The following is a 20,147-nucleotide window of genomic DNA, read 5'->3' on the forward strand; positions in this document are numbered from 1 at the left end:
GCATTCAGGAAAGTCCTAAAAACCCATTTGTTTGCGAAAGCGTGCTAATGTACCTTGGAGCTCGTCATAGTAATTGCTGAAGCGCGACGAGGCCTCCGGGTAGTTACGCGCTATATAAATATAATTTTTAATTTCATTTCATATTTCGGTAGTCCTCCTTTTTTGCCACTAAGAAGCGTGCTTTCCCTTCTCTGGGTTGTCGCTTGCTTCATTTCTAACTGCTGGGAGCTTCCATTGTAGCTGCCCCGCCACTCCCAAAATGATCAGCCCCATATCATAGCTTGATTATCCTGTCAGTTTATCGGCTTCCTCTACGTGTTTTTTTTCTTTTAAATAACACTCTGTGGTTTCACCTAAAATAGTGACCATTGTAGGGTGTCGGGCACCATGACTCCAGTCTCTCATATGTCCCAATGTCACCTGAAAGGGGGTATGGTTTGCTACCTCCCGTGCCAAATATCGGAAGCAGTGAATTGGCCCTGGGATGTGCATGGCGTGAAGAAATAGTCTATTCATGAGTGGAAATAGTGGGCACCGGAGTAAAAGGAGAAATGCCGGATCTGCCTGTTCTCCATAAATCTGCTAGCCCGGTTCTTTGTAGGAAGCCTTTCAATTTCCTCGGTGGGTATGCAGTATCTGGTGGGAACTAGCTCTGTACAAATCAGAGCGCACCACCACCTTGAAATCCCCTCCCAGCACTTTCGGAGCCTGCGGGAGTTCAGCTAGTAACCATGTCAACATTTGTAGTGTGTTGGTCTGCGGACCTGGTGGGACATATATATTCACCAATATTAAACCCCTCCCTTCCCAGTCCCCCAGTACTGCAGTGCACTTTCCATTAATATCTGTCCTTATTTGTGAGGGGTGGAAGTTGAGTGATTTATTGAACACAATTGCAACACCCTGATGTATACCTGGAGTGAGGTGTCCCCCTTGTGGAAATACCAGTTCAGATTTGTGGTATAGCAAGACTTTAGGCAGTAATCCTCGAAATGTTATTCCCCAACCCATTAACATTCCACGTCATGAACGTCAACGAACCTGTCATCGTATTGTGTACCTTTCACGCCATTCACCATTGCTCTCATGTGCCTTGGGGCGGTCGTATAAACATGTCATCAAATGTACTTCTTAACACTTCGCTTCGCTGGACTCGGAAGCATTTGTTTCAGCTTTTATTGATTTAATCCCCCCATCTCTGAGACCTGTTAAACATTGGTGACCCTATTTCTCCTTGCCTTGTTGGTACCCTGGCTTAGAACTCAAAACCCTAGTGGCTCACATACGGGACCGCCACCACCAGCAGCTTTAGTGTCACTCAGTGAAAGCACCAAGTTCTGAGCCCCTAGGCGACAGGGCAGACAAAACGAGGGTGTGGGGAGGGAGACTGGATTATTCTGTGGCTCCTATAGAGGGAGTGCTTTGAAGGTGGAAATCGCAGCATTGGTGCTTCACTGTCTCACTAACCATAAAGGGAAGTAAGTGTACTTCCCTTTATAAGTCGTAGCAATCAGATGACTCCAGCAACTCTAGCAGCTTTCCCAGGCTTATTGTAGCCTCCTAAGGCACACTAAGGCAGTTTAACCTCTGGAACGGCTCTCCGGGATCTACTTTATGCACTGACAGCCAAGTCGCCGAGCCTGTGCAGCTGTCGTGTGTCTGTGCTCTGAACATGTGGCTATCTGTACCCCATGCGTGTTCACTGTAGTGTCTCACGGTCTAGTGTTTGAGACCGACACACTGCATCCGCGGGCCAGGCGTGGCCTGCTGGGTACAAATAAAAGGAGCCGCCCGCTCGGGGGCGTGGTCTCCAAACTGAGTACAAGGTGTGGGCTCCATGTGTGTTCACCGGCTCCGCGCTAAGCGGCCTACTATAGGTCCCCAAGCCTAAATAGCAAGCTAGGTTTACTGGCGACGAGGCGGGACGTCTGAAGACCCACGCCCCTGCTACCGAGCGCCCGCCGCGCACCGGAGGAAAAAAACAAAACGAAAGTAGATCGGGGCGCCGACAGTCAGCGCGCGCGCACGTGCACCAGGCCTCACAGAAGGCACCCGGCCTCGTAGCATTGCCGAAAAGGGGGAAGGAAATACGGTGAGTGCATCCTCACATGTGCCCCCATAAAGACAGCCAGCCTGTTACCATAGGGAGCCACAAACAAGCCCAAGGCACACCAACAGTAAACTGAGCCCCAAGGGAGGCTGCTGAAGGCAGAAGGAAAAGGGAAAAGACAGAACACATGCCCAGAGTGCACCCCACCTGGGGATCCACTACCGCCAAACTGCAACAAGCCAAAAATGACAAGAGTCACATGGTAAAAGGCATTGCTACTCACTCTGAGCCACCACAACCGATATCGCAAGCTAGCACGAGAGAGGTAAACCACCTGCCCCACGAAGACAAGAGGGCAACGAACAAGGGGTACAATGGGAGACAACGACCAGGGGGCAGCACCAGGCCCAGGGGCAGCACCAGGACCAAGGGCCGCACCTGGCCAAGCAGCAGTGCCAGCCCACGCTCCATTCCAAAACGCGACATCTGGAGTCTTGCCCCTGTTCAGTGAGCTGGAGGACCCTGCGACAGCCTCTCCCCGATGGACGATCTGGATAGAACGGCTCAACAACTACTTTATCGCAACCAGGGAAATGGACGACGCAGTGAAAAGATCCTTACTCCTGCATTACGCTGGGGACGAAATCTTCAAGCTATTCAAGCATTTTCCCAACACAGGAGCTGCTGCTGATTATAACGCGGCGGTGTCTGCCCTCGACGCCCATTTTGATTCCCCAACTGAACCCAGATTTCGAACGGTTCAAATTGCGCCAAGCTCGACAGAGAGGGGGAATCGATGGACGTATTTATGCCAGGCTTCGTGAACTCGCCAGCACATGTACAGAAGATGACCAGCCCAAGGAAATACACGCGCAACTGATCCAAGGGTGCCGAGATAGACGTTGAGAGGACTCATCCTGCGCCAACCGAAGATCGTGCTAAAAGATATGCTAGTACCAGCAAGGTCATACGACCTATCGGCAGCCAGAGAGAACGAGATGGACCAGGCACTTATCAAATCCCAGGGCCGGTCTGACCCTATCAAAACAGAACGAACAGACGCTCTCCGAGTCAAGCCAAGAGGAGACTCATTCAGAAGTCCAAAGCCGGAAGGGACTAAGCCAAGGTGTGGGTACTGTGGACATGAACCACACGCCGCAAAAGACTGCCCCGAGCAGGGGAAAACGTGCACCAACTGTGGAATACCCAACCACTTTGCCTCCGTATGCCGCAGACCCACCAGAGGCCAGCGAATTCCGAAACCCAAGGCCTCCGACAAAGGCCGTAAGGCAGCTATCAGTGACAGAAGGAATGCCGCCAGAGGACCTGAAAAGGAAGGGTAGGAGATACCAGGAGGTAAGTGAAGACTCGTCGGACGATGACGAGGGAGAAGCGTACCTGATCTCGTTTGTGCGGAAGCTCAAGCTACGCCGCAGGCCTCACCCAACGTGCGTAGTCCACGTGGCGGGAACGGAAGTAAAAGCAGTCATCGACACAGATGCCACCGTCAATGTGATGGGCCTCCAACAATATCGACGCCTTAAACCCTGCCCTCCAGTGAAGCCATCCAAAACCAAAATATACGCCTATGGAGCGGACACCCCCCTCCCATTGAAAGGAAAGATCACAGTTCCCGTCAAAGCAGATGACCTGGAAGTCACAACGACAATACACGTCATTGATAGGGAAGCGGACACGCTACTAAGAAGCCACACCGCAGAAGACCTTGGACTGATTTCCTTCGCAATGAGAATCCAGACCCACCAAGTAGAGGAGCTGCTCAATCAGTTCCCTGAGCTATTCCAAGGATCAGGACGTATCAAATGCGACCCGGTCAAACTGCACATTGACAAAACAGTCGTCCCTGTCGCCCTGCGACACAGAAGAGTGCCATTCCACCTGTGGCTGCTAGTGGAAAAAGAGCTAGAGACCCTGGAAAAACAAGGTGTTATTGAGAAAGTGTCGGGACCAACACCCTGGGTGTCCCCAATGGTCATCGTGGAAAAGCCGAAGCAGCCAGGAGCCATACGACTCTGCATCGACATGAGGCTGCCCAACAAAGCGATACGGAGGGAACGCCATATCACGCCAACAATGGATGATATTATCGCAGACGTAAATGGGTCCAAGTGGTTTTCGAAAATCGACTTAAACACAGGATATCACCAGCTCCCGTTATCTAAGGAAAGCCGCTACATCACCACGTTCAGTACCCACCTGGGGCTACGAAGATATAAAAGACTCCACTTCGGAATATCTTCAGCGGTGGAAGTGTTCCAAAACACGATACGGGAAATGTTGTCAGGCTTACCCGGGATGTTAAACGTCAGCGACGATATTTTAATCCACTCCGCGACGGCCGCGGATCACTACAAGCACCTTCGCAACACCCTAGCACGCCTCAGAGAACACGGGCGACCTTACACAAGGACAAGTGCCAGTTTTTTCAGCCTTCCCTGGAGTTTTTTGGGTACGTGTTCAACCAAGAAGGCATCCAGGTAGACCCAAGGAAATCACAGTCTATCAAGGACGCACCCGCACAGACAACACCGACCGAGGTGCCCATTTTTCTAGGTATGGCAACATACTGCGGGAGATTCATCCCAGGATTAGCCACTCGAGCAGAACCCCGGCGAGCCCTCACAAGATCAGACGCAAAGTGGCAATGGGGGCAGAAAGAAGAGGAAGCATTCCAAGGAATCAAAGATGCTCTTCTAGGAGAAGCCACACTGGCATATTGTGAGCCAACAAAGAGAACGTGCTGGCCCAGGAACACGAACCAGGTCGCTGGGTAGCGCTATCTTTCACCAGTAAGTCCCTGACACCTACGGAAACCAGATACGCTCAAATTGAACGAGAAGCGTTGGCTATCAAGTGGGCCTGCAACCACTTCCATCTATACTTAAAAGGACAACCGTTCACAATGGTCACAGATCACCAACCACTAGTGCCACTTTTCAGAGGGACGGCGCCACACCCACCTCCACCGTGCCACTTTTCAGAGGGACGGCGCCACACCCACCTCCACGCATCGAGAGATGGGCAGTTCAACTACAACCATATGAAATAGAGGTGGTATACCGACCAGGAGCAAAATCCCTTCAGACTTTTTATCCAGACACCCCGTCCCGGTTGACACACAGGAGGATATGGAAGACGTCGAACAGTATGTACGCCTAATATCCACAGCAGCCTGCCCCCTGAGCATGACTCTGAAGGACATCAAAGAGGCGGCCACCACAGATGCAGTGTACAAGAAGACTCTGCAGGCAGTCCAGGAAGGATCGTGGACGAACTATCTGCGACAAGCTAACTCTTGGAGTCAGGAAGAGCGAGAACACACAGCGAAAATGTGTCCCATACGAAACGAGCTCAGCGCCACAAGCGAAGGAATCCTGCTCCGAGGACCCAGACTGGTGATACGGCAAGTCCTGAGGCACAGGGCGACGCAGCTGGCCCACGGAGGGCATCAAGGAATCACAAAAATGAAAGCCAGAATGAGGGACAAAGTCTGGTTCCCGGAGCTGGAGAACATGGTGGAAGAATATGTCCGGCGATGCCCGTTGTGCCAGTTGACCAGCAGCCCAGAAAAACCCGTCCCGGTGATCACCGTAGACGCATGCACCGTCCCATGGTCAAGAGTAACCATAGACTTTGGGAGCTTCCCCGTGTGGAAACACACGCTGGTACTCGTGGATGCGTTCTCGAAGTACCCATAGTAGAGCCAGTGGCATCCACAGCGTTCGCCCAAATAGAACCCATCCTAGAGAAGGTGTTTGCCATGTTCGGGTTCCCGCACAAAATCCACAGCGACAACGGACCACCATTTCAGGGAGCCGAGTTTGCCGCTTTTCTAAGACAAAGAGGAATAAATCACCGGCGGATAACCCCTCAGTGGCCGCAAGCAAACGGCGATGTAGAACGCTTCATGCGCACACTAAACAAAGTGTTTTGCATTGCGGGCGTAGAGCAAGCAGACCCGGAAAAACGACTCCACGAATTTCTGAGGGAATACCGAGGCTCACCACACTGCACCACCCAGAGAAGCCCGTGGGCACTGATGCTACATGGCCCACGGAGAGATCTACTTCCCACCTGCCCAGGGTGGTCGCCATCCCCACTGGAGGCAGAGGACGTGCAAGACCGGAGAGCCTGCCGAAATCAACGGGCAAGTCTCCGTCGCTGGGCCACACCGAGGTCACTCCACCGGGGGGGCCACCGTCCTCCTGAAAGACCGCCAACCGGGAGGAAAATTTAGAACGAACTATGAACCAGGGCCCTGGACAGTCCCCGCTAATCGCGGGACTATGGTAACCGCCCAAAGGGGAGGAGAGGAGGTATCCCGAAACGTGTCCTGGTTCAAGGAAGTGCCCCCAGAACACCATGAGGGGTACACCGAGGGACCAACAGATGGCGCACCGACACCACAGACCGCGGAGACCACCGCCGGGTCTGTGGTCAGCCCAGCCCCAGAGAGCAGACTTCCCACTATTCCGCGACTGCGGTGCTCTCCGCAATGGTATAGTCTAAGGCCGAATCCTTGTCCCAGCTAGCGATTGAAGGACTTCGCCTGCTGAAGATATCCCGAGGCGGCAGGCGGAAGACACGCAAGTACCACCACTTTGTCGTTGAACTGTCTGAACTATTTGAGTTGTGATTGTGTTTTCATTTGACCAAGTTGGATATGGATGTAGTGTCTCACGGTCTAGTGTTTGAGAGACCGACACACTGTATCCGCGGGCCAGGCGTGGCCTGCAGGGTACAAATAAAAGGAGCTGCCCGCTCGGGGGCGTGGTCTCCAAACTGAGTACAAGGTGTGGGCTCCATGTGTGTTTGCCGGCTCTGCGCTAAGCGGCCTACTATAGGTCCCCGAGCCTAAATAGCAAGCTCATTACATTCACAACAGTGGTCCTTTGCTCATTATCAGAGCCTATGAATTTTGTGATGTGCAGTGGCGCTGCCCGGCTTTCCAAAGCTCTGACACCACCATCTTCTGAGCAGTGCTGCAGGATGGCAATCCGGTTTTCATCTGCACAGCAAACCACCACCAGAGGCGCATTGCACAAGGGCAAATAAAGTACTCCCCATTATAATCACACCGTTCCCGACATGAGTTTCTTATCAGTACCTGAAGGATGTAGTGCTGTGCAGTACAGGCAGGATGAGTGCATATGCTGGATGCACGTTTACCTGTGAGTGGTACAGTACATAAAGGATACAGTGCTTGGCAGTGCATGTATGTTAAATTCTAGGTCTGGATATTTGCCTCTAAATAGTCCAGTAAATGGAGGATACAGTACTGTGCAGTCTGTGTATGCTATATACAAGCACTGGGTGTATGCGTGCCTGAGGGCGTCCCTGGGTTCCATTTTGGAAGACCTAGACCTACATGGTGAAGCATGGAGAGGAGGCAAAGAGCCCCCCCCCCATAGTTGGATTGGTTTATTTCTGTAAGCTGGTTAGGGCACGCAATGGAGAGGGAAGGACTAGGCCTCCCCTGCACACTTCAAAGAGTGCTCTTTATTCCAGTGGAAGGTCACAAAAAAGGGGCCTAGGCACATCTCAGGCAGGAGATTGGGCTGATAAGCGGCCGGATTGGGAACGCAGACCGGCTGTGGCAATTAAGTCAGACCGGCCGCGGGGGGAGGGGGATGTCTGCAGGGAGGTCATCCTGGTGAGAAACACTTCTGCAAAACTGGCTCCCTGTACCAAAAACAGCCCCCACTGGTCCAAAACCGGGCCCCACCCTTCCTGCCCACCAGGAACACGCCCAGTGCTTGCTACGGCTAGTCTGGCCCTGCTGATAATAGACTCATTAAGAGTAGGGCTGGGAGCCCTGGTCTAACCTTTTGATGCACATATCATTGTGACTGACATCCAAGTGTGAACTCTAGTCACTCCCATGGCCTGTTTTGTGCGACTATTAGCTTTGGAGACATCCCTGCTGTGACAGACTGCTTTTCAAGAGGAAGAGGCAACAGGGGAGCATGTACTTAAAAAGAAGCAGGACCCCAACATGAAACGTCAGGCTCAGACCCTAAATCACAGTTGGTGTCTGGAAATGAACTATAAGAAGGGGAGTCTGAGGCCGCAAAAATTATCATCTGCGAAGCAGCCAGACACTGTGTAATGTGAAACTCTACAACACTTCTGCCTGTGACCACTGGAGTCAAGGCCTACTAGCTTCCTTGCTGGGTAAGAGGACATCACCCAGGCAATCTAGACCACCTGCCCTGGAGCACCATCACCTGCCTGCTTGCCAAGGCCAGTATGCCATGTGAGGAAGAGGAGAGTGTTGGAGGGAGCAAGGTTCAGGGGGCAGCCCGGTAAATTGGACTCCGTGTGTGAGGTGTGAAGAAACGACTACTGCACTAATTGGGTCACTATTCCGTTTGCAGGGCTAAGTCAGCTAACCCCCACCCCGTATGCCAGGAGAGGGCTGCCATGAAGATAGCTGTGGTAAAGACTGCTGTGCAGTAAAAGCCGAAGCCTTGCACAGTAGTGGCGCGGCAACCCCGTATGCCAGAAGTTGCTGCTGAGGTAAAGACTGCCATGTGGCAAGGGCCAAATCCTTGTGTAGTAGTGATACAGCAATGCTGTATGCTAGGAGGGGCCACTATGGTCAAAGACTGCTGTGAGGTAAGGGCAGAAGTGTTGTGCGGCAACCCCGTATGCCAGGAGGTGCTGCCATGAATAACTTTGCTATATTGACCGGGTTAAATCCTGTGGACAGCAAGCAGTGGCGCCAATAGCTCACCATAAGCTGTAAGGACTGTGCTGGTTCGACCCTTATGGATGAGTGAGGATTACGTGAGAGCACAGTCACCCAAGTGGGACCAATACCAGAATCGTCCTAATTACCCTCTTCCCATTGTGAGCATGTGAACACTTACCTCGCAGGAGAAACCACAGAAAACCTCCAATCGATGCAGGAGCGTGAATGCGTGGGAGAGAGCCTGTGCCCACCGAGTCCATGTGCCTCACTCACCTGACTTTGACGGAAGTCGCTGAGAGCGCCCGTGGATAGGGTCCGCTCCAGCACTCTGAGCGTTTCACTTCTGATGGAGCAGGTAAGACCTGATTCAGGCCTGAAGGCCCTAGGGTAAATTGGTGCTATATCAAGTGCCTGTGTGCTGGAACACTGTTGACTTCAAATCGGAGTCGTAGTGGACTCTTGACTCGGACTAGTGTTGTGCATACCCTGAAAGTTACCAATAGTGAATGGGGAAGAACCACAATTGCTACCGTGAGGAGTGAGTGGGACAGGGAATCGCCAGAGAGACCCTACAACCCTGACCGCGTGCATTTTGAGTTGTGACCCCGTATTAACTAATCTTTATCTCCCCAACTTTACGCCCCAACTTTACGCTATACCTAGAGTGTTTAGGCCCTGGTGTCCAGCATTGCTCAAATTTTGCCAGAGATACTCATCCCTTAGGATGACTGTGCCACATAGAAGCCCACAGCTACTCGCATCCTGCTCTGCTTTTAGTGCCCAGACTCGTGCGGCACCTTGCAGCCTCCCCCAGCTCATACTGTATCCTCCACTAATTATGATAACAACATGGGTATGGCAGTGGCAGGTGTTGCTGGATGTAGGTACTGATCACAATTGAACCCCCCACCCCCACCATCCCCACCATCTGTTACAAAAGGGACTCATGCCAGCAGACAGAACAGAACCCCTGCTTGAGGGTAATCCATGCATGGTAGGCTTAACATAAGGGTCGTAATTGTCAGCACATTGTGGCCAGCTGTGATCTGGCGGTGCCTGTCACTAGCCTACATCTGTACCTGGTATACTGATGTAATATGAACAGCAATAGGTTTTAATATCCACCTAATGCTGGCCATGGCACAATGACGATTGTGTGCGACACATATGGCATGTTGGTGCCCGCCCATGGCATAATGCTTTAGTAAGAACTTCTGTCATCATGTTGGTATTTCTTAGCATAGTGCGGGCTTGAATCTTGTCACCTGCAGTACTCCTTACATGCGAGTATTGCTTGTTGAAAGTTTTACTGGCCCATTGTTCTAGAAGTGTTTCCTCTGAGTCACAATTATTCATCCATGTACCCCAGTCCTCACTATACCTATTCATTCAGACATCCATTCATACATTCACTGACTAACCCCTGTAATTATCTATGCACTCGATCTTCTTTAATCTATTGGTTGACACATTATTGCCGTAATTAACTGTTTCACACAACCACACAAATACTTGCAATCAGTGCAGCATGAAAATAAAACCCCTCGACCACCACAAAACAATAGTCTAAACCTTGATTAGTGGTGACACTTGTTTATTTTATGATTTCTCCGCTCTATCCAACACGTGTTTCATCTCTTGACAGACTTCCTCAGGGCTAGAAGTCATACAATACATAAATTAGACCTCAAATGCTAATAGGAGTAATTTTGTTTGTCTTCAGAAAATGCCCGGTGCTCAAAGTTCCTAAGGTGTTACAACGTCCAGAGACTTGGGAACCGAAGTAGTGTCGAAACGATGCAGACCGACACATTATGAATAGAGATGTGCACCTGCCGATGAGTTTCCTAGGAATCGGTGAAACAATTTAACATTCAAAATATCCAACCCTTTCAGCTTGGTCAGTGCTAGTTATTTGACCCTATCTTAAGAAACAGTTTCTGGCTCAAACATTAGTGTCCATGTGCTGCTCCCAAAACTTGCTACAGAGATGGTACCTGAATTACTCTAATTGTGCACCATTTCTTTTTAGGTCTCGCCTGAGCCAGCACATGCGCTGCTCTGGTGAGACATTTAGTGAGTGTGCTTTAAAAAGCCGACCACTGATTTTTGGGTGGCATAGAGCGTGCGGTAACACGCACAATGACGAGCAGAGGCGCCATCTGGCTTTCCTCTCTCGTCATGGAGCGCGCACATCGCATAGCTCGCGGCACCCTTACAGCGGGCGATCACTTACATTTTCGTGGCGGCTCACTTTCATTCTCTTCGCGCGGCCGCGTCATGTCTTTCTCAGGGCTTGAAAGGGGGGGCTTTACCAAATCTTAACTGAAATAAATAAATACATAAATAACGCCAAACACCTCTGCCAGGGACAGAATTAAATCATTTATAATTGTGATGTCTACCAAGAAAACTAGAAATACCAAACGCTGTGAACCACGCTTCATTTATCATACGTTTTAAATAACCCATACTTTAATGGTCTACTTTCCATATACATAAAAATTCACTTTTACCGGGCCTTTCCATAAGATAAACTTTCTTAAAATTCTGAAGCCCTTTCTGAAACAGAGCCTCGGCTGAGACGGCTCATATATCCCACATCCAATAATCCAGTTGTTGCAGACACCCTAAACCAGCCTTTTGTCCCCTCCACAAGATGTTCAGCGGCTCTGTGACACCTCCTCCAATCACTCCCTTTATGAAGTACCGCGGTCCACAACAACCCAGCCCCCCACTTCCTCTGATATCCCGCAGTCCACGGTCGATTGACGGTCTTCCATGAAGAACGAAGTTCAGCAACAGCTCAGTCTCAGGCACACCCACCCTCCCTCGGGACTCCAGTTCCTCACAAACAAACTCAATCCACATTTCTGTCTCCACTATTGCAGTCCGGGCGACGGTCCTTGGAACGTTACCAGATACCCTCACGGAGCTCTACCCACAATCCCTGCCCCACCCACAAGCTTCCAGCCAATTAAAATTCTCAGATTTTCTTGTTTGCCAACATAGTTCAGAGATGGAGCCACTCCTTTTTCTCTCCAATAAACACGCCTCCTTTCTCTCTCCAAACCAATGATATGAAAAGGCCACGCTCTCCTTTTAGTAACTTCCTACCGCCCTTTAACACCACTCCTTCCTGGCCAGTATGGAGACCTGCTCCGTCGTGTCTTTAGCCCTGCCCTCCCCACTTCCTATTTATCATTATGACCTCTGTCGAGGCTGAGCAAACTCCACATGCAGACCATTCTTTCAATCACTGCTCCTTTCATCATCTCCCCGCCATCCATAGTCATTCTTTTGCCCATTCCTTTGCTCCGATCGAGCATGCACTTTACAGTGCCCCAGGACACAAGTAGGGACCGACTGAAGTGCTCCTGTAGCAGCACGCACTCTATGGTCCCCCCCGGGGCAAAAGCAGGCATCCACTCTAGTGGCCTTTTTTTCAGTGTGCGTGCTTTATAACAAGCAGCATGGAACATGAGGAAAATCTGCACCTGGCTGCTGGTATCGGCCTTTTTTCTGAAACCTTTTTAAAATGATGCCCTCCTCTTTCGTAAGTAAATTGGGATGGAGAGCTACTACGCTGAACATCTTATGGTGTGGGGACTGGATTTTGTTTCTTGTGGCTTTTCCCTTTGTTGTTGTTTCATCCTATTTGCTTGCAAGCCTGCTTCCGGTTTCAACGCCCAGACCTTATATTTTTATATGATTTTGAAAAACATTGTTTTCAGGCTTGTTGGGTCAATTGTATCAAGTGACTCTGAACAATAACAGACTTCACCATGGCAAACATAAGCTCAGAACAATAACTCGGACATCACCATGGTAAACCTAAGCTTAGCCGCTCTGATTTCTATTGCATTCGTTTATTCTTCTCCCTCCTTTTTTTGCTGTCATACACTCACTCCTTCAGCTGATCTGTCTTTCCCACCTACACTTTGTCTGGCTTCTATAGCGCCTTCATCCTGCTCCAAGCCCTCGCAGCACTATATGTTGTGTCTCCTCCCCATAAGCACAATAATTATTTACCGAAATACAACAGCAGGTTCTTAAGTAAATAAACAAGCATTGGCATAGCCAATAGGTCTCGCCTTTGGGACTTTATAAGTGTTTAGCCGTGCAACAGTTGATGTTGTTGCACCAAGGCTATTGTGCTGCATAACTAAATGCATATAAGGTCCCAAAAGCGAGACCTATTGGCTATGCCAATGCTTGTTTAGGTCTGCCCTACAGACCGTTTTCATCTGTCTGCGTTCGAAAGTCCTCTTGTAGACCATTACAAATTCCTAGAGTGGGCTTGGAGGCAGCCTACTGCTTACAATTGGCTGGCGTTCTTGCCAGTTTAATTTGCTTGCTGCTTCTTCAATGGCTTTCCCTCCTCTTCTTCTGCCTTTCCCTTCCCTGAAGCACTGCTTCTTTACCTTTCTTTTGAAATGTAGCCTTCCACTCTCGCGTTCAGGGAGCGCATGTGTTTTCTTGCCGTCTCCTTCGTGTGCTGCTTCCCTCCCCCAAACACCCACCCCTTTCGTTTGCACACTGGATGTTACTCCTTACGCCTCTAGCTTGTCTATACTTTCACTCACTCAGGCTTTTTTTCTTTACAGCATCAGCAAAAAGCATTGGTAAAACCAATAGGTTAAAAAGGGTTAGACTTATTGGCTTTGCTAGCCAGTGCTTGCTAATGTAAGTGCTTGCATGAGAAAGTGGACCCCTATCAAATCCTACTTCTATCTGCTTCAAAACAATCTCTTAATAGTGCCACATCCTATAATAATTATTGTGTATATCATGTGGACCTTTAGTACAACTTATTTCAGTTACAGTTACTGCATATCCTTTTCTTCCCAATTTATTTAGTCATTGGTTCATCAGACATGTTAGCCAGCAAACAAAATCTGTGCTAATGACGTAATGCTTTGTCAACACTATGCATGTACCTATTGTCTGTGAGTGATTTCTGTCAGGGTAATCTAAATCCAGAAAAGTCAGGCGCGGAAAAGTTATGTATTGAAATACAGTTTAAATACTGCCCCTATATTTCTTTTCAAAAGTAAAAGTTGACGTTCTTTACTGTTATTTTCATTTATTGATTTTTTTTTTTTTTGTTTGTTTTTTTTTTTTTTGTTACAGGAAACTGGAAAGGCAACATCGCTCCTATGTGACAACATGCGCAACCAGTGGCTGAGGCTGGCTGCATGCTTTTGGGTGCTCTTCTTGCTGATGGTCGCGAGCAGATTTATTCCTCTGACGTTTACAGACCCTGACAGTAAGTCTACTTGAGTTTAGTTGGGTGTTGTATCCCTAAGTGCATCTTTGAATATATAAATAGCTCAGCTTTCACTGCACTGACTAGGCCATAGACTTGCTTACATATGGTGTCAACATGTGACTGAAACCCGAGCAGTTAAGGAATAATAGGCACAACAAAACTTTTCAGCTTCCATGAACACCTTGGAATTGAGGAGTAAATGGTAAAGAAAAAAACAAGATCTTAGAAGGCACAGCGTTGGTGCGTGCTCTCTAGCTCTTACATTTAAGGAGGCACGATCTCTGGCTGCCACTACTAGTATGTCTAGTCGCTGTTAGGTTGCACATCTCTTCAGGTTACTGAACCAAACTGTTTTTATTTTTTGGTTTGTTTTCTTATCCTTCATCTCTTGTTCTCTCAGATGAGCTTCCTCTTCTACATAGAAGACGTGCCATAGAAGACGTGCCGGCTGCCACCCGGGTTCTGCTTTGAGCACTTTTGAAGGAACAATTAAGCTCCTCTCCTAATACATGTGATAATTAAATTAAGCACTTCATCAATGTTTCTGTTAATGTGATGGGCCAAGAAGCAGAATCTATTGCTTAAGTGGTGTTTTAAAATCAATATTTAATTCAATAAGTTCCAGCGACGGCTGGTGCCAATTCGAGGGTGGGGAGGGGGGATGTAGAATAAAAAAAAATATATAAACTTACCTTTCTTGGCAGCCAGCGCGATCTTCTGCTACTGCACCGCTCCTCTGCTTCCATCCCTGCTCTACAATTCCCATGGCACAGGCTCCCAGACCCCACCCAATCCCATTGCATCTCACAGCATGGGAGAAGCGCTGGGATTGAGCATAGCAGCCGGTTTTGCGCTCCAGCAGGGTCTCGGAGCCGGTGCCCCTGAGCACTAGGATTTCTCCAAGGAACAGCCTGGAGATAAACAAGTGTGCACTTTCAGTGCCTACCACTCCTCCCGCTGCTGTGTGATGCTGTAGCCTGGCCCCGCTCGGCAGACTTTCTTATGTCTGCATTTCGGTAGTGGGGCGACGCCCCTGATAAGTTCTGTCTTTACTTACTCAGTAAAGAATGGATGGGAAGAAAGCAAAATGCAACAAATACTCACTTGCTAATCACATAAAGATATTTAGTGCAGAAATAACCCAACATCTGCTTTATAACAAAAGAGCCTAACACCAACAGGGGGAAGCAAAATGGCTGCCTTAAGGGTTGGACAACCCTTTAATGACCTTTTGAGAACTGAATTAACCACAGTGCCTCACCATCCAACTTCAGAATTGATTGTGCACAAGGATCTTTCTGACCTATATTGTGAATTGGGCATGCTGAATAACCAGAAGAGGCCCCTTTTGACTTTATCCCCATTATAGTTGTTTCGTCCTGTGTTCCATAGGCCCAGCAATTACCTTGCATGGGAGCCCTTGAATCTGTGATGGGGGCACAAACTGGCGACAACCTGAAAAGATAAGTAATGCTGAATAGACCCACTGGAACCAAAAAAGGATGGTGGCCTCTGTGCTGGTGCATCTGTCATTAGGTGCTCCTTTACTATAAAATCCCACATAGCAAGGTTCCTCAGTCAGCAGAGCTGAGGAGAAAAGAAGCCTGCTTGTCTTTGCTGTGTGCTCCCAATGGGTGGACTCAGGGAAGTGTGCTTGATAGCTGACTGAACATTGAGGCTGGTTCCTCAAGTGGATTGCAAGCCCAAGTGAAAGTTAAAGACTGAAGATTGCTTATTTGCGACATGAGATCTGTTGGGGCCTACAGAGGGCTGCTTTGGAAATGAGTTGCGGCGACCCAAATATTGGAAGCCAATAGGTCCAAAAGGCGAGACCTACTTGATTTGCCAATGCCTATTGATGATTCTTGCTAGCATCACGAGATGCTGTGCAGCATGGGCAAGAAGGCAAAATGGCGTTATTACTACAGCTGTCATTTTGTACGCACTTGGATGCATGATTACCTGCATTCATGCATCATTAGGCATGCGCAGCTGCAAAACGACACCGGAAACATTTCATTTTCATATTTATTGATCCAAGATGGTTGGGTAAGATTAAAAAGAAAAAAAATGAAAAAGTAGTAGCCAAAATGTGTGTGTGTTTTTTTTTATTTATTTTTTTAGGTAGAGGGGACATCATCAATTTGATGTATGGGCTTAGCCAAAAATAAAGGGGAAAAAATATATTGTTTTGAAAAAAAGATGCTCAGGAGTTGATAGGCGAGGGAGTGTTATGTTACAGAGTTTTTTTTTAGAGCGCACGTGCACCAATAGGTTTCATGGCGCTAGGTAACAGAAGCAACGCCTGCCTCAAAGCAGTTATTCGTAGGCTTGATTAAATACCAAGCCTTCAAACGTTGCCTGAATCTCTGGTAGTGTGGTGTGGATCTGATCTCCTGAGGGAAGGAGTTCCAAAGTTGGGGGAAAGAACCGAGCAGCGGGAGCCTCCCAATCCCTTCTTTTTAAATGGATGGATCGAGAGGAGATTGATATGGGTAGACCTCAAGTTGCGGTAGGAGATTTATTTTTTAATTCTGGTTGATACAAAGGCAAGACTTCTACCATAAATGGATTTGAAGATGATACAGTCTGTCTTGAAGATGGTACGTTGAGCAACTGGTAACCAGTGAAGCCTCCTTCAGGGGGACGATGTAATAGTGTCTCAGTTGCTGAAATAGAAGTCTGGTTGCCTGGTTTTGTGCGAATTTAAGTCTATGAGAGAGACCTTTAGAAAGTCAAAGATGAAGAGAATTTACATAGTCGATTTGTGAAATAACTAAGGCGAGAATATCCTGGACCAGGGCATCAAAAGTGAGAAACTTGCTGATCTTATTGATTTTTCACAGCTGAAGAAAGCAGGCAGAGGTAACTGCACCTAATTGGGGTTTCATCGAAAGATCTTTGTCAATGAGGACTCCTAGGCTTTTTACAGAGTGCTTACTTAGGCTGTGGATTGGTGCCCATCGAGGGGCTGCCAAAAGGAAGGGTTCCACATCATGTTTTTATTTTGAGTTATAACAATCTCTGTTTTATCAGAGTTAAGTTTCAGATGGTTTCTGTTCATCCAATTTCTGATAAACTGCATAATATTTTGAACATTTTCATTGGCTTCAATGAAGTCCTCAATAGTGAAGAGGAGCTGCATATCCTTCGCATAGTTCTATATCCTGACCTTCATCTCCCTAAGAGAGTGCACTAGGGGCGAATATACAGATTAAAAAGATGTGGGGATGAAGGGACAAGGAAGACCCCTGAGGAACTCCACAGGATAACTGGACCTTGAAAGATTTGAAAGGGAATAGCCATAGGGATTGTCAGCAATCCTTTAGAAAGGATATAATTAGGCTTTCCTGTTTTCAGTTTCTATTTTTGGTAAATTCTGGTGGTGTTTTTTCAGTGTTTTCCAGTGATTTCAATACCTCAAAAAAACAGTGCTTTTCAGTGGTTACTCATTTTCACGCCATAAAAAACAACTGAAACGGTGTTTTACCGGTGTTTATGGGACGCTTTGCTTTTATTATTGCTTGCTTTCTTAATTGGTGCATGGTATATAGACAGTCTAAGTACAGTGTCTATGAGGTTAAAATACATTTTTACAAGTCGAATTTATTGTAGTACACCATACAATATTTCTTCAGTGAATTTTTGGTCATTCGCGCTCTCTCTTTCCTACCCATGTACACTTTTATTTGGGAAAAGGCCCTCTCGACATTGGCACTTGAGACTGGCAACGCCAAAACAGCCAGTACACAATTTGCCAACTCTGGCCACTGACGTAGCTTTCCGTGCCAATACTGGTGCACCTCAAGGTTGACTTTCTCTGGGCCAGGTTCTGCGACATATGCGTTGAACTGGGTGCATATGCCCTCAGAGGTGTTAAAGCGGTCGAAAATGAAGCTGTACTTCGCAAAGTCTGGAGAAAATTCCCCCTTACGGAAGGGATCTAACACTTGCGCAGAGTACCAAAGTGAGGCTTCATTGGCTTCAAACGCCATGGTTGGTGAAGGGACATTTCTATGCATCATAGCTAGCCATTTCTCATGCATTGTGAAATAAAATTTCCTGAATTGGTCCTCAACACTTCTCTGCTTACCAAGTGGCAAGCATTCTAACAGGGAACATGTTGCAGTGCCAAAGTCACTAAAAGTGTCGCCTAGCCTACTCTCGAGGAGATGTTTGACATCTACACCAATTATGCTGAACACTTGGTAGACCAGGGTGTTTTCTGACTCTAGTTTTTTGATTATGTCCACTACAGCAGTCATGTTTTCCTGTAGGAATCTAAGAATGCAGTACAATGTACTTTTTTTTACATCGCTATCAATATGCACCCGAAGATCCTCACATTTCTTGCCTTTTGCATCATCACTAAGCAAAAATTCAGTAAACGGTCGCCACATAGATAATATTGCATTCATGGCCTCTAAGACTGAGAACCACCGACTAAATGACACAGTTGGGATTACTCTTTCTTTGCTGCCACACAAAACACAAAATGAGAAATATTTGCGTTTTATTTCCAGCGCATAATGAAACAGTGCACCTGAATGGACTACAAAATCAATAGCATTCTTCATTAGCGCAGAAGATTGTAGAGATGCTTTCAGCATACCATCTAGCAAGTGGCAGGGATCTCTTACAGGGAAACACTTCAGCTCAGGTATTGCTTTTGACAGGTCATCACATAACTTTTTCATATACGTAGCTGAATCGCTGCAAATACAAACAATATCACTCCAATCTTTGTTAAACTTGGTAAGAACTCTCTGCAGCAGCATCCCAAGTGACACTGCGTTGCATGTTTCCAGTACATCTAGATCTGCCATGATGGTACGTCTGTACCATCCATTTTTTGCGTCACAAAATGTGATTAGCACTGCCACTGCTGGGTCGCCACGCATCTCTGGAGTTTCATCAATGGTAACAGAGATCTTTACATCACCTTTGAGTAACTCTGAAATATGTTCAATGTCTGCAAGGAACATCTCTGGTAGGTATTTCTCATACATTTGTGTTGCTTTTGGTAATGTTTTGCATGCTGGTGCACGCTTGCGGAACAGATTCCCAATCGGTCCATCGGCTTGGTGTAAGCTGGTTCCAGATTGCACTAGGGCACGTACAAATTCATGTGCCACATCCTTTTCTTCCTCGCGTTTTCTTTTGAAGCGTGTCATTGTCTCCGCAAGAGACATCTGGCATAGGCTGCCGCTATTAGGTGGCTCTTTCAATTTCAAGTGGGTCTTGGTGACAAGATGTTCAGCAATTCGGCTTGCAGTCTTCCCAGTTACTATTGGGACAGTCACTCTACAAAACCTGCAAATTAACATCTTTTGCCCACGCACTTCTTCAACCATGAAATCTTTGTTTTCCAGCACATAATCCTCTGCCGTCTTTATTCTGCGGGGCATGTTGTTCTGCGCAAACTAGATTAATACAAAACAAAAAAACTTAGAAACCGGTTGCGTACTCTTGAGCAAATAATGAGCGAGACAACATTTTCATGGTCAGGTGACTGCTGTGCAAATAGAGAAGAGCGCACTTGTGTTGCAATGAGTAACAAACAACAAGTACAGGTCACGGGAGCTAATTGGCGCGAGGCCTTGAACTGCTGGGCACAGAGAGCTTTTTGCAATCGCACGTTTTGTGACTCTCCAGGTATGGGTAATTTATGGAAGATTTCTGGGGGTGTTGGGTGTTGTAGGCAAGGCAGGCAGTTCTCATAGTTCATTTAGAATCCATGTGGTGTCATTTGAAGAACGTTAGAGTTGGGTGACCTGTTCATTGTTTTGGGCACTCCTCACAAATCACGTAGCATGATGGCACCGCTCTGAGTAAAGCTAGGCTGGTTTTCACTGCTGTTGCTTTTCCCCTCATTTATATAGTGCTAACTCGACCTGATGTGTTACACAAGGGCACATTCATTTTTGTTAGGGACGGGTAGATTACGTGGTTTGCCTAGAATCACAGGATATTGAGTGTCATTGCCGAGACTCTAACCCCGTTCACCAGATTTGAGGTCGACCGCCCTAACCATTAGACTACATCCTCTCCTGCTGTTATTTTCAAGGTTTATGGAAGTCTATGCTTTAAGTGTTTGAGTTTGTGAAGTT

The 20,147-nt window shown here is 47.7% G+C and overlaps 2 protein-coding genes across 2 annotated transcripts in view; one reads left to right on the forward strand and one right to left on the reverse strand.

Annotated features, from left to right (window-relative positions):
- The window catches only part of CHST10 (carbohydrate sulfotransferase 10), a 219,908-nt gene that overhangs the window by 44,261 nt on the left and 155,500 nt on the right, over window positions 1-20,147 (forward strand). Inside the window, exon 2 of the mRNA XM_085622768.1 lies at window positions 13,899-14,034. Coding sequence (XP_085478894.1) covers window positions 13,899-14,034 — 136 coding nt within the window. The remainder of the gene's footprint in view (window positions 1-13,898; window positions 14,035-20,147) is intronic.
- Window positions 17,631-19,445, reverse strand: LOC146805499 (uncharacterized). Its single transcript, XM_085622767.1, has one exon. It carries the CDS (start codon window positions 19,443-19,445, stop codon window positions 17,631-17,633), a length of 1,815 nt encoding a protein of 604 aa, XP_085478893.1.

The sequence above is a fragment of the Triturus cristatus genome, chromosome 8, assembly GCF_964204655.1.
Source record: "Triturus cristatus chromosome 8, aTriCri1.1, whole genome shotgun sequence".
Taxonomy (NCBI): Eukaryota; Metazoa; Chordata; class Amphibia; order Caudata; family Salamandridae; genus Triturus; species Triturus cristatus.

Coding starts and splice junctions, on each gene's coding strand:
- LOC146805499 (XM_085622767.1), bottom strand. CDS start 19,445: ATGCCCCGCAGAATAAAGACGGCAGAGGATTATGTGCTGGAAAACAAA.